This window comes from Rattus norvegicus, chromosome 9, assembly GCF_036323735.1.
Source record: "Rattus norvegicus strain BN/NHsdMcwi chromosome 9, GRCr8, whole genome shotgun sequence".
NCBI classification, from domain to species: Eukaryota; Metazoa; Chordata; class Mammalia; order Rodentia; family Muridae; genus Rattus; species Rattus norvegicus.
Genome location: NC_086027.1, coordinates 63,746,643 through 63,758,709, shown reverse-complemented (window position 1 = coordinate 63,758,709; position 12,067 = coordinate 63,746,643). Strand labels below are relative to the sequence as shown.

At 41.1% G+C, this 12,067-nt stretch overlaps 1 protein-coding gene across 4 annotated transcripts in view; it reads left to right on the top strand.

Moving 5' to 3' along the window:
* The window catches only part of Ankrd44 (ankyrin repeat domain 44), a 300,807-nt gene that overhangs the window by 163,290 nt on the left and 125,450 nt on the right, over window positions 1–12,067 (top strand). For all 4 annotated transcript variants that reach the window (NM_001191807.4, XM_017596351.3, XM_039083293.2 and 1 more), the window contains 3 exon segments: window positions 7,624–7,824; window positions 8,161–8,248; window positions 10,821–10,963. In NM_001191807.4, coding sequence (NP_001178736.3) covers window positions 7,624–7,824; window positions 8,161–8,248; window positions 10,821–10,963 — 432 coding nt within the window.

Sequence of the window (12,067 nt, the reverse complement as noted above, 5' to 3'; positions counted from 1 at the left end):
AGAGGACACAGAGAATGTATCCAAATTAACAAAATCAGAAATGAAAAGGGAGACATAACTACAGAATCAGAGGAAATTCAAAAAATCATCAGATCCTATTACAAAAGCCTATATTCAACAAAACTTGAAAGTCTGGAGGAAATGGACAATTTCCTAGACAGATACCAGGTACCGAAGTTAAATCAGGAACAGACAAACCATTTAAACAACCCCATAACTTCTAAAGAAATAGAAGCAGTCATTAAAGTCTCCCAACCAAAAAGAGCCCAGGTCCAGACGGGTTTAGTGCAGATTCTATCAAACCTTCATAGAAGACCTCATACCAATATTATCCAAACTATCCCACAAAATTGAAACAGATGGATCACTACCGAATACCTTCTACGAAGCCACAATTACTCTTATACCTAAACCACACAAAGACACAACAAAGAAAGAGAACTTCAGACCAATTTCCCTTATGAATATTGATGCAAAAATACTCAATAAAATTCTTGCAAACCGAATCCAAGAGCACATCAAAACAATCATCCATCATGATCAAGTAGGCTTCATCTCAGGTATGCAGGGATGGTTTAATATACAGAAAACCATCAACATAATTCACTATATAAACAAACTGAAGGATAAAAACCACATGATCATTTCATTAGATGCTGAGAAAGCATTTGACAAAATTAAACACCCCTTCATGATAAAAGTCCTCAAAAGAACAGGAATTCAAGGCCCATACCTAAACATAGTAAAAGCCATATACAGCAAACCAGTAGCTAATATTAAACTAAATGGAGAGAAACTTGAAGCAATCCCACTAAAGTCAAGGACTAGACAAGGCTGCCCACTCTCTCCCTTCTTATTCTATATAGTTCTCGAAGTCCTAGCCACAGGAATCAGACAACAAAAGGAGATCAAAGGGATACAGATTGGAAAGGAAGAAGTCAAAATATCACTATTTGCAGACGATATGATAGTATATTTAAGTGATCCCAAAAGTTCCACCAGAGAACTACTAAACCTGATGAACACCTTCAGCAAAATGGCTGTGTATAAAATTAACTCAAATAAATCAATAGCCTTCCTCTACACAAAAGAGAAACAAGCTGAGAAAAAAATTAGGGAAACGACACCCTTCATAATAGTCCTAAATATCATAAAATACCTCAGGTGACAGCAAATGCTGGCGAGGATGTGGAGAAAGGAACACTCCTCCATTGTTGGTGGGATTGCAAACTGGTTCAACCATTCTGGAAATCAGTCTGAAGGTTCCTCAGAAAATTGGACATTCCACTACCTGAAGACCCAGCTATACCTCTCCTGGGCATATACCCAAAAGATGCTCCAACATACAAGAAAGACACATGCTCCACTATGTTCATAGCAGCCTTATTTATAATAGCCAGAAGCTGGAAAGAACCCAGATGCCCTTCAACAGAGGAATGGATTCAGGAAATGTGGTACATCTACACAATGGAATATTACTCAGCTATCAAAAACAATGACTTCATGAAATTCATAGGCAAATGGAATGAACTGGAAAATATCATCCTGCGTGAGGTCACCCAATCACAGAAAAACACACTTGGTATGCACTCATTGATAAGTGGATATTAGCCAAAAAGCTCGAATTACCCAAGACGCAATCCACAGACCACAGGAAGCTCAAGAAGAAGGATGACCAAAATGCGGATGTTCCCACTCCTTCTTAAAAGGGGGGAAATATCCATAGGAGGGGATACGGAGGCAAAGTTTAGAGCAGCAACTCAAGGAATGGCCATTCAGAGCCTGCCCCACATGTGGCCTGTAAATATACAGCCATCAAAACTAGATAAGATTGATGAAGCTAAAAGATGCATGCTGAAAGGGATCGGATATAGATCTCTCCTGAGAGACACAACCAGAGCATGTCTAATGCAGAGGTCAATGCTAGTAGCAAATCACTGAACTGAGAACAGGACCCCCTTGGGGGGAATTAGAGGAAGTATTGAAAGAGTTGAAGGAGCTTACAACCCCATGAGAACAACAATGCCAACCAACCAAAGCTTCCAGGGACTAAAACACTACCAAAAGACTATACATGGACTGACCTAGGGCTCCAAATGCATATGTAGCAGAGAATAGCCTTGTTGGGGCACCAGTGGAAGGGAAAGCCCTTGGTCTTACCAAGGTTGGACCCCCAGTGCAGGGGAATATGGGAGGTGGGTAGTAAGGGGGATGTATGGGGGGAATACCCGTATGGGGGAGGGGGATGGGATGGGATAGGGGTTTATGGACAGGAAACCGGGAAGGGGAATAACATTTAAAATGTAAGTAAAGAAATATATCTAATAAAAATTAAAAAAAAAACTAGACCCTTACTACATATAGTTGGTAAGGCACCAAGTTTCTTTTCTTAGTCCAGAATGTACTGGCTTCCCTCCTCCTGCCAATTTCTTCTTCACCTTGCATGTTTACATTAGGAAACTCATAGACATTAAGTTTTAGCTAGTATTAAAATATAGGGAAAAATCATCTTTGATTTAAAAAAATTAGTCTCCTAAAGTAGCCATAAAACTATTTCTTCACAAAACGAAGTTAACGTACTCCTGATGTTGAAATGCTTCTAATGGGAACACAGCTTTAAAATCAAAGTCAAAATCTTCTTTAAAGCAAAGATTTGGTGTGGTCTGAATATTATATTAGATTTCTATTAAATATATTAAGCCAATTTGGAAGGATAAGCTACAGCTTAAAATTGTAAGTAGCTAAGGAGAATTACCATTTGGATATATTTATGCCAGGATACTTACTTAGCTGAGCTCATCTGAATCTAGGACTTTTTATTCACTGTGCAAAACACTGAAGCTCTGTACATTCTGCATCAAATTCACAACTGACCATTCGCTGCATAACCAGGGCCTCGCTTAATACGGAAGCCTCTGACTTTCAGCACGGCCTCTTCCTTAGGAGGTACCTTAAGTATAAGCAACATTTTCCCAGCAAATATAACTTTAATCAGCCTTGATGATTTTCATCTTCTGATAATTCAATCAAGTGCTATTCTGAGGTCTGTACACTTTGTGCAAAGGGATAGATAGCATGTTTACCTTTGTACTTTGTAAAAGTAACTTTTATTCACCAGATGTAGTTGTCTTGGAGTCTTACTGCTGACTAAGTTCACCCTTGTTAGTTCTTTGACTCTGGCTGGCTGGTTCAACTGCCTCAAACTCTTCTCCAAGCTGACTGATTCAATCTGGCTTCTCTCAGCTTCTCACTGGATTGCTCTGCTTGGGATCAACTAACTTTGGCAATTTGTTCTAACCTTCTGGCTCCTTCTCATTGTTTGGTTTCCTCTACCTCTGGTGACTTGCACTGAACTGCATAAACTCATGAATGAACCAAACCCCACATCATTCACTGCACTGACTCCCAATGGACTTTCTCTCTCTGTGCTGCTCTTGAATAGCTTTTCTCCTGAGTGTTGGGTGTATCCTGTCTCTGACTCATTTTGTCAGATCTTTCTCTGATTTGTTACTTTGTCTGCTGTGCTATTAGATGGCACTGTTTGGGATTAAAGATGTATACTAAAGGATTTCTGCCGGAGGGATTAAAAGTGTGTACTAAGGACCTGTCGGTGGTCCAGCTGGATCACACAGACCTAGAAGGTCCTTGGATATGATCAAAGCAGCCTTGTTGCTGGATTAAGATTCCTCCACAGTATTTCCTCTTCTCAGCTTCTCAGCTCAGTTGTGATAATGTGAAAACAGGCATGGATACTTTGAAAGATGACACCCCCTCAAATAGTCTTTACAAAAACAAAACACAATATGTATATGATCAAAATACTTCAAAGATACTAATTACAGCACAGGCCTTGAAATCAAGATCTTCTAACCTCCCAAACAAAAGCATTTATTTATATGTAAATATTACTTGCACATAACTCTGTATGATCTTTGCCTAGCATATTGCTTTGAATAAATTGTGACCTATTCTTAACCATTTATTTAGATGTATCTAGACTATGTCTTATCTCCTCTGAATTATGTTAGTAATCACACATTTTATGCTGAGAATATTGAGGTTGATAGAATAGGCATCTATTATGCAGAACTCTGTGTTTGATCTCCAGCACCAGGAGAAAAAAAAAGAAAATTATATTTTACTAACTTTCAATTATAAATTTCTCATGAATTCTCTAGTTTTGTCTCCCAACAGAATAAGTTTGTGAAATGATCTTGCATATTTTATTTTGCTTATTCTAAATTCACATAATACTTAACAGAAGCAAGAACCCACAGAAGCACCGTGAAACAACACTGAACTAAGGCGGTGATGTTCAAGTAACTGTTTGTATTATTGCTTTGCTGTGACTGTGAGAAATGGATGCTACCATTTTATGTCCTATACCTGCAAAACATTTTTGTGGCACACATCTCCAAAGTATTGTATCTCCTTCATATTTAAGTTATAGATACGTGAAATAGCTTGTATGTCCAGGGTGGGATATTTTATTAATCTTTCGCTTGTACAACCATAAGGTGATGGTCTTCTAATGGCTTTTATTCTGCCTTGGCCATGGTCTTGTCAGATCTTATTAAACCTGTCACTGCTTTTTTTTTTCTTTTTTTTTTTTTTTTTTTGGTTCTTTTTTTTTTTTTTTTCAGAGCTGGGGACCGAACCCAGGGCCTTGTGCTTCCTAGGTAAGCGCTCTACCACTGAGCTAAATCTCCAGCCCCCTGTCACTGCTTTTTACCCCCAAATACCAATGGTGTAAAGCTTTCCCTAGAGCTGTAAGATGCTTCAGTGCTGGGGCTATACTCGCTCTGTAACTGTTGTTATCTCTGGTCCTTGGGTACCTTGCATGATCCTCTTCCTTCATCCCCTAATACTGGAGATTGAGCCTAGGGCCTCATACTCTAGACAAGCGTTCTGTCAACAAGCTATATTCCTGTGTTACTCAGCTATATTGCTGTGAAGAGACCCTATGACCACCTCTTATAAAGGAAAACATTTAATTGGGGCTTTCTTACAGTTCAGAGGTTTGGTCCTTTACCGTGCAGGAAGCACGGTGGTGTGTGAGCAGTTGTAGTGGAGAAGTGTCTGAGAGTTCTGCATCTGGATCTGCAGGCGGCAAGAAGAGACACTCTCAGTAGTCCTGACTTTGAGTATCTGAGATTTCAAAGCCCATCTCTAGTCACACACCTCCTCCAATAATGGTATACCTATTCCAACAAGGCCACACCTCCTAATAGTGTCAATCCCTATGAGCCTATGGGAACATTTTTTTTTTTTTATTTAAACTACCATGATCCCAAATCCCCCTTTGACTTTTCTTATTAAGTCAGTGTCTTACCAAATTGCCTGGACTGGCCTTAAGCTCAGTCTGTAGCTCAAACTGTAATCCCTTTGCCTTTGCTTCTGAATAGCTGAGATTACAGTTCTATGTGCCACTAGATCTGGGGAGTTTTAGGACTCTTAGTTTAAAGGTACACAGTAGAATCTGTAAGTGCACTTTCAGCCATTACTGTGCACTGAGGTGCAGTCAGAGGGAACGGATGAGAGGGTAGGGTGAGCCTGGGTTCTTCAGTATTGTAGAAACCCCATTCTTACATGAGGATTTCCCTGTGTAAGGGAGGGAAGGCATGGTGCCAACCTGGAGGTAAATATCAGCTACAAGTGGAGATTCCAACACTAACTTCACATATCACAACAGACTGTCACTGCATTCAAATAGACCAGAACTTATCAAACCAAAGCAGATTAAAGTGTCTTCTTATTTTACAATATTAATTATAATTTATCTTTTAGCTATGATTTAAATGTTCTGTTTATTTTCGTTCTTTCAATCATTCTTAGGCGAGAGGCAAATTAGTTTCTTTTGATCTTTGTAGTTCTAGCAATGTTTCATGTACAGGTGAGCATCGACAGTGCGTGTGGGGCCTGTGAGATGGCTCAGCAGGTAAAGGCCCTCACCATTAAGTCTAAAGACTGAAGTTCAATTTCTAGAATCCACATGGTAGAAATAGAGAACTGACTATAATGACTTGTACTCGCACATATAAATAAATGTAAAAAAAATACATATTTATGTTTTACTCTAAAATGGGCTCATGGAATATTGAGTAATCATGTTTTCAGTCTTTCTGAGGGTAGGCAGTGTACATCTGGGCTTTATGTGTTTGGGTCCCAGCCATTCCTGAATTTTACTTGGATCATCTAGAAGAGGTTCCCAAAGTTACTGTACTACTCATTTCAATTGTATGATAGGTTTCTGTAATTTCTTTTTACTCACAATTTGCTGTCCACATTAGCTGTTTATCTCAATATATTGCTACTTCTGACTCACAGATTATTTCTTTCATAAACATTTACATCTGGGCTCAAAATGTTGATTTTGCTGAGTTCAAATCAGTTATCTGGGACATGCTATTATACATTCATATGGTAAAGTAGTTTGGATATCTAGCCTATGGTGATTGAGGTTCCTAAAAATAGCCTCTTTGTTCATGAAAAGTAGCAATAGTGTGGTACTGATGCCTTTCACCAGCTTACTGATATAATGACAAGACATCCTTGAATAATACTACTAATGAATCCTAGGGGAGTCTCTGGAGGAAGAGAGAAGCAATCAGTAGATATTTTCTTCTTGAAAGGAACCGTATAAGTCACTTGACTGAACAGAAGCCATAAAGAAATGCTGAAATCTAATAGTCTTGGGTAGGTCCAGACATCTTGATTCTATATAGTATAGGTAGAGCTGAAAGTTATAGGTGAAGAGATGGATAAACTGATTGTGTCAAAGAAAAGAAATCAAATTCAAAAGTCCAAACAGTTGTATATATAAGAAAAAGACCAGCAAAGGAAGTTGCTCAGTGTAGCCAGTCTTGGTGGTTCACACCCATAGTATCATCACACAGGAGGCCCAGATGGGAGGATCATGAGTTTAGGGACAATCTGGGTTGCATTGTGAGTTCCAAGCCATCCTGGGACAACTTTCTGAGATCTTGTTTCAAAACAAACAAATGGAAAACCAAACCAAACCAAAAAAGGTTTACTAATTGTAATGGAAAAGTTGGAATCATTTTATTACAGCTTTAAACTGAGACAGTCATTAATTACTCCCTTTGACTGAGACAGTCATTAATTACTCCCTTTGACTGCATATCGATCTCGCAGGGTGGAAGGTCGCAGGTTGGCACAGGGAACCGAGATTCAAAACGTGGTTCAAGAATGTTCGATGGGCTTTGGGAGTTTGTGGCTTAGTTACTCCCAGACCCCTCTCATTTTAGAGGACATTTTTTGTAGAAGATCTTTCTACAGATCTTTTACCTGATACACACATCCACACATGACTGCTCTCAGGTGATCCAAGGATGTCTCATCGGAAAACTGTGTCTTTAGAAGGTGAAGCCAATTTTAGATGGGGGCCTGGCTCTTGACCTGAAAGAGCGAGATAGAGCGATGCCTCATTCGGCGTTACTCTCCTTCAGATACCCTCATATGACTGGGCTTGTCCACAGCCGGCCTGGGAGGGCAGCAGTCTTTCCTTTCTCGCTACAGTCCCTGTGTCCAGAGAAACACCTTACCCACAGGAAGTATCGACTGGGCATTGGTCAGTGACCTTGCAAACTGGTTTTGTTGTAGGAGGCAGTGCAAGTATTGATTAAACACTCGGCTGACGTCAATGCAAGGGACAAGAATTGGCAGAGCCCCGTCCATGTGGCAGCAGCCAATAAGGCTGTCAAGTGTGCAGAAGTGATCATTCCACTCCTGAGCAGTGTCAATGTCTCTGACAGAGGGGGACGCACAGCCTTGCACCATGCGGCTCTGAACGGACACATGGAGGTAAGTGTTCTCATCACTGGGAACTGGGACTCTCTTAGACCCTCTTAGCCACAGATGGAACCACTGTTTGAGACTTTATGAGGATGTGGGAGTGAGTAGTAGATGTACGTCGCCTGGGCAGTGATATCCAGTCTCAGATTCAGACCATAATGAGTTAAAACAGTCAATTGTCATTTCAGCCTTCTCCCTTGACCTGAGCAGTGGGGCCTGCCTTCCTAGTCTGAATCCTTGAGCTGCTGTCAGACATGATACTAATTTGGTTTAGATCACCTGCGAGCAACAAGGAGACGTCATCATTGGAGGGGACACCTGATTTCATTGTTTGTTATCTTTCAGATGGTCAATTTACTCTTGGCCAAAGGGGCAAACATCAATGCATTTGACAAGAAGGACCGGCGTGCTCTCCACTGGGCAGCATACATGGGTGAGGATTCTGTGTGTGGAAAGCAAAATGCCGGGGTCTTTGCTACCTCAACGGTAGGGTGAGTGCCTACTGTGCACAAGAACCTGGTTTTCATCCCCAACCTATCAAACAGAAACTAAAGACCACAAGCAGATGGCCTTGAATACACATGCCTTGGGCCTCTTGTTGACCATGTAGGACAAGCCTGACTCAAGTGTTGGATTTCACTTGAATGAAGGTTTGGCCTGTTTTCCTGGCATCTGTAAAGTGCTCTAGTTGGACAGTTGCCTTCTCAGAGGTTTATTTATCCCAAACGAGGGGGAGGATGACTCATGGCCTGGACCTCTCTGAACATTCTTCACTCTGGATTGGAAAACTACAAACACTGTATGTTAGTTTGTTATGGCATCTAATAAAGTGTCTAGGAAAGAAAGCAGACTGGTTAACAAAGCAAGGACATGTGCTCTTTATCTTTGCACTTCTAAATATTTTTGAAAGAAACAAAGGGAAGGAAGAGAGGACAGCTTCCTGGCTCCCCTGTTTATGGAAGTGGAAGATTGAGTAGATCAGGCTTCTGCTGTGCAGGGCATGAGGCAGAAGCCCACAGGCTGCCCTCTGTCCACTTCACTCTGCTAGAGTTGGAAAGATTGCATCTCTGTTTTGTTCTTTCCTTTTGATTGACACAAAGACCTTGGACAAATGATAGTCCTCAGAGTTTATCTTCAATGCAGACCTGAGAGATATAGCTAAGATCCTTCTGTGTGTCTCTGTTTGGAAAACAACCTGCAGTTAAAAATGAAGATAGGTCTCTATCAGACTTAGTCGTATACAAGCTGATAGCCATCCATGGGCCATCGTTCTAGTCAATCCCACACAATGGGACACAGAAGGGAGGACAGCAATGGTGGCCATGAAAATTTGTAAAATCATGTGACACACTAAAGGGAGATACATCATAAAGAAGTATGTTTAATACAATAGTATGTATAATATTTTCTATTGCTGTGCAAGCTTCTATACGGTAAAGGGAAATTTGGAGAATAAATACTGAAATATTAGATGGTATCTCCGGGGATTAGTGGTTGTTCTTTGTTTCGTTTTGTTTGTTTTGAGCACTTTTGCTCATTTGAGTCAGTTTCATAAGCATACATATCTGTTATCATTTCTCTTATCATGAGCACTAATTGTAGGGGGAGACAGAGTAGATTAGGGTGCAAACAAAACAAACCCCACCGGTACAGACTTCTGAATGAATTCTTAGACTTGCAGATGCCAAGAATCTTTAAATTTTGTAAGAGTTAACTCCCTGTGGAGGAAAAGACCTTGAAATGATCCTCCTTCCTCCCAAGTGCTGGAATTTCCGGTGTGTCCCTGCCCTTTCTTTTGTTTTTGGGTAACCTTTTAGTAGGCTAAAACCAATTACTTCTTTGTACAATGTACACGGAGCTGCTCAGAGAACCTGGGGGCTTCCAGCTTATGCTTCGTGATGTATAGTTGAAATACTTTTGTGACTTGAAGAAGTCAAATCAGTATTGCTCATGCCATTGGGTTACAAATAGGGCGACGTACAATCCTTAGGAGATGGGACAAAAACCGGGGCAGGTAGCTTGAGACAGCATCATGTAACTGAAAATATTTTTCTATATACAAGATTTTATAGATAAAAGAATCAAAGTTTGATAAAGCAAGCCATACCTCCTCCCTCCTCAGCCTCCCATACACACCGTAGGTCCTGGAGTCAGTATTTGTCTCCTGCCCTCAGTTACCCGCTACATTTATAGCAGTGAACTTAAGATTTGAATCGTCTTCGATTATAAAATAAAGGCCAAGCACATGGATCGTACTGAACTAGGGAACAGAGTTCAAACGCCCACAAAAGCCGAGGTTAGGAAGGCTTTCTAGTTAGTGAACACTTTCTGGGAGTTATTTTCATGGAAACATAAGAAATTGCCTTTTTATGGATTAAAACCTAGCAAGGCAACATTAATTTCAGATTTAACAATAATCTGTAAGTATTCTGATGTTTTAAAAAATTGGTTTTTTTAAACTACATTTTTACTGCTAGGCCTTTTTGATGAGAATGGTAATCGTTTTCATTTTAACACAGCCCTTCCTGCTCTTGCCTCGTCTGTTTTGAGGCCCTTGCTCAGTCATCTAGGCTGCTTGGGAATTCAGTCTGTAGCCCGTGCTGCTGCTGAACTTGTAACCCGCTTGCCTTCTCTCCCAAATGCTGGGATCGCACACTCGACCCCCATACAACTTTTAAAAAGCAGGGCTACTATTCTGTTGTCAGCATCTTGTTCTTGTTCGTTACCATGGTGAGCAGCCACCACCTTTGCTACATCTCATCCGAGTCTTATATAGTGAATCATCTTTCTTCTTCTTCCCGTGGGGTTTATATGATGCTTGGTACATAGTAGGTGCTCAATAAATGCTCACTGATTATTTCCCATGAGGCAGCTTTTTTCCTCCCTTAATAAATGGATCAAGAAAATACTGGTGGTAAAAACAGCTACTGATGATCTTCTGCGTGCGATGAGTTGTCACATTGTCTTAGAAAGGTTAACTGTGTTTTTCTGCTTTATTTGTCAAGGCCACCTGGATGTTGTGGCACTGCTCATTAACCATGGCGCAGAAGTGACCTGCAAGGATAAGAAGGGCTATACCCCACTGCACGCTGCAGCCTCCAATGGGCAGATCAATGTTGTCAAACATCTCCTGAACCTGGGGGTGGAGGTAAGCGCTGATGCCTATATCGCTGCCAGTTCATGTTTTTCTGTCTGGGTTTTCTTCCTCTCTGAAGGGAAATCCCGTTTGCATTTTTATCGAAGTGGAGAAAACCTTATTTCCTTAAATCATGTGTTTCTTAGTTTATGTGAGCTGATAGCAGGAAACCAGAAGCAGACTATAGACAGAGAGAAATATATAAACATTTATCTTTGCTTCCTTTTTTTTTTTTTTTGGTTTTGGTTTTAATTTTGGTTTTAGTTTTTTGAGGCAGAGTTTCTTTGTAACCCTGGCTGTCCCAGAACTTGCTCTGTAGACCAGGCTGGCCTCATGCACCGCCACCTCCCGGCTAACATTTATATTTGGTGTAATATGTAATGATCAGTCATTTTAAAGGCCTAGTCAGAATTGCACCTTGGAAGGTGAGGCTCACAGCAGGGGGGAGTAAATGGATGGTGGGGGTTGAGTAAGGAACGGCGATGGTGAGCTTGAACTGTCGGCCAGCCCTCTTCTTCTTCACCTGGGAGCAGTAATGCTCAGGGCGTCTTACCCCTGGAGGAAAGGAGAGTCAAGTGTGGTCTGAAACCAAGATGCTAACATCCAGATCCTTGAGCAGGTCTGGGAAAGAACAGGGAGCCATGGACTATAACACACCTCAGCTCTGCAGGAAGATTCGCTCCTGAGGTGTCAGGCTCCAGCGTGAAGGCAGAATTGATTCTGAGCCTGACTCAAGGGCACAGGGCCCACAAGCCACTGTCTTGCTACCCGTCTTCTCTCTTCATGGTCACAGTTCCCAAGCCCTGAGTTGGGGTTTGTCCTTTACTTCTCTAGCATTGCGAAAGTCTCTTTGCTTTCCACTGTATTTATCCGTCTCCGTCTGGATAAACCCCTCCACAGGCTGAAGCCTCTAATAACCTTGGGCTATGTTTTTTTGGGGGGGGGATCATATTCAATTTTGATTCTTTTTCCCCAGGAGGGCAGGGGGTTGAGGATACAGGCGTTCTCAGGATAACCCATTGGGGAGCAAGTGAGCTCTGAATAATTACATTGATAGGTGGATATTTCTTTTCTCTCGCCTTTGTGGCGAATGGAGTAAATTGGCTTCAGTGATTT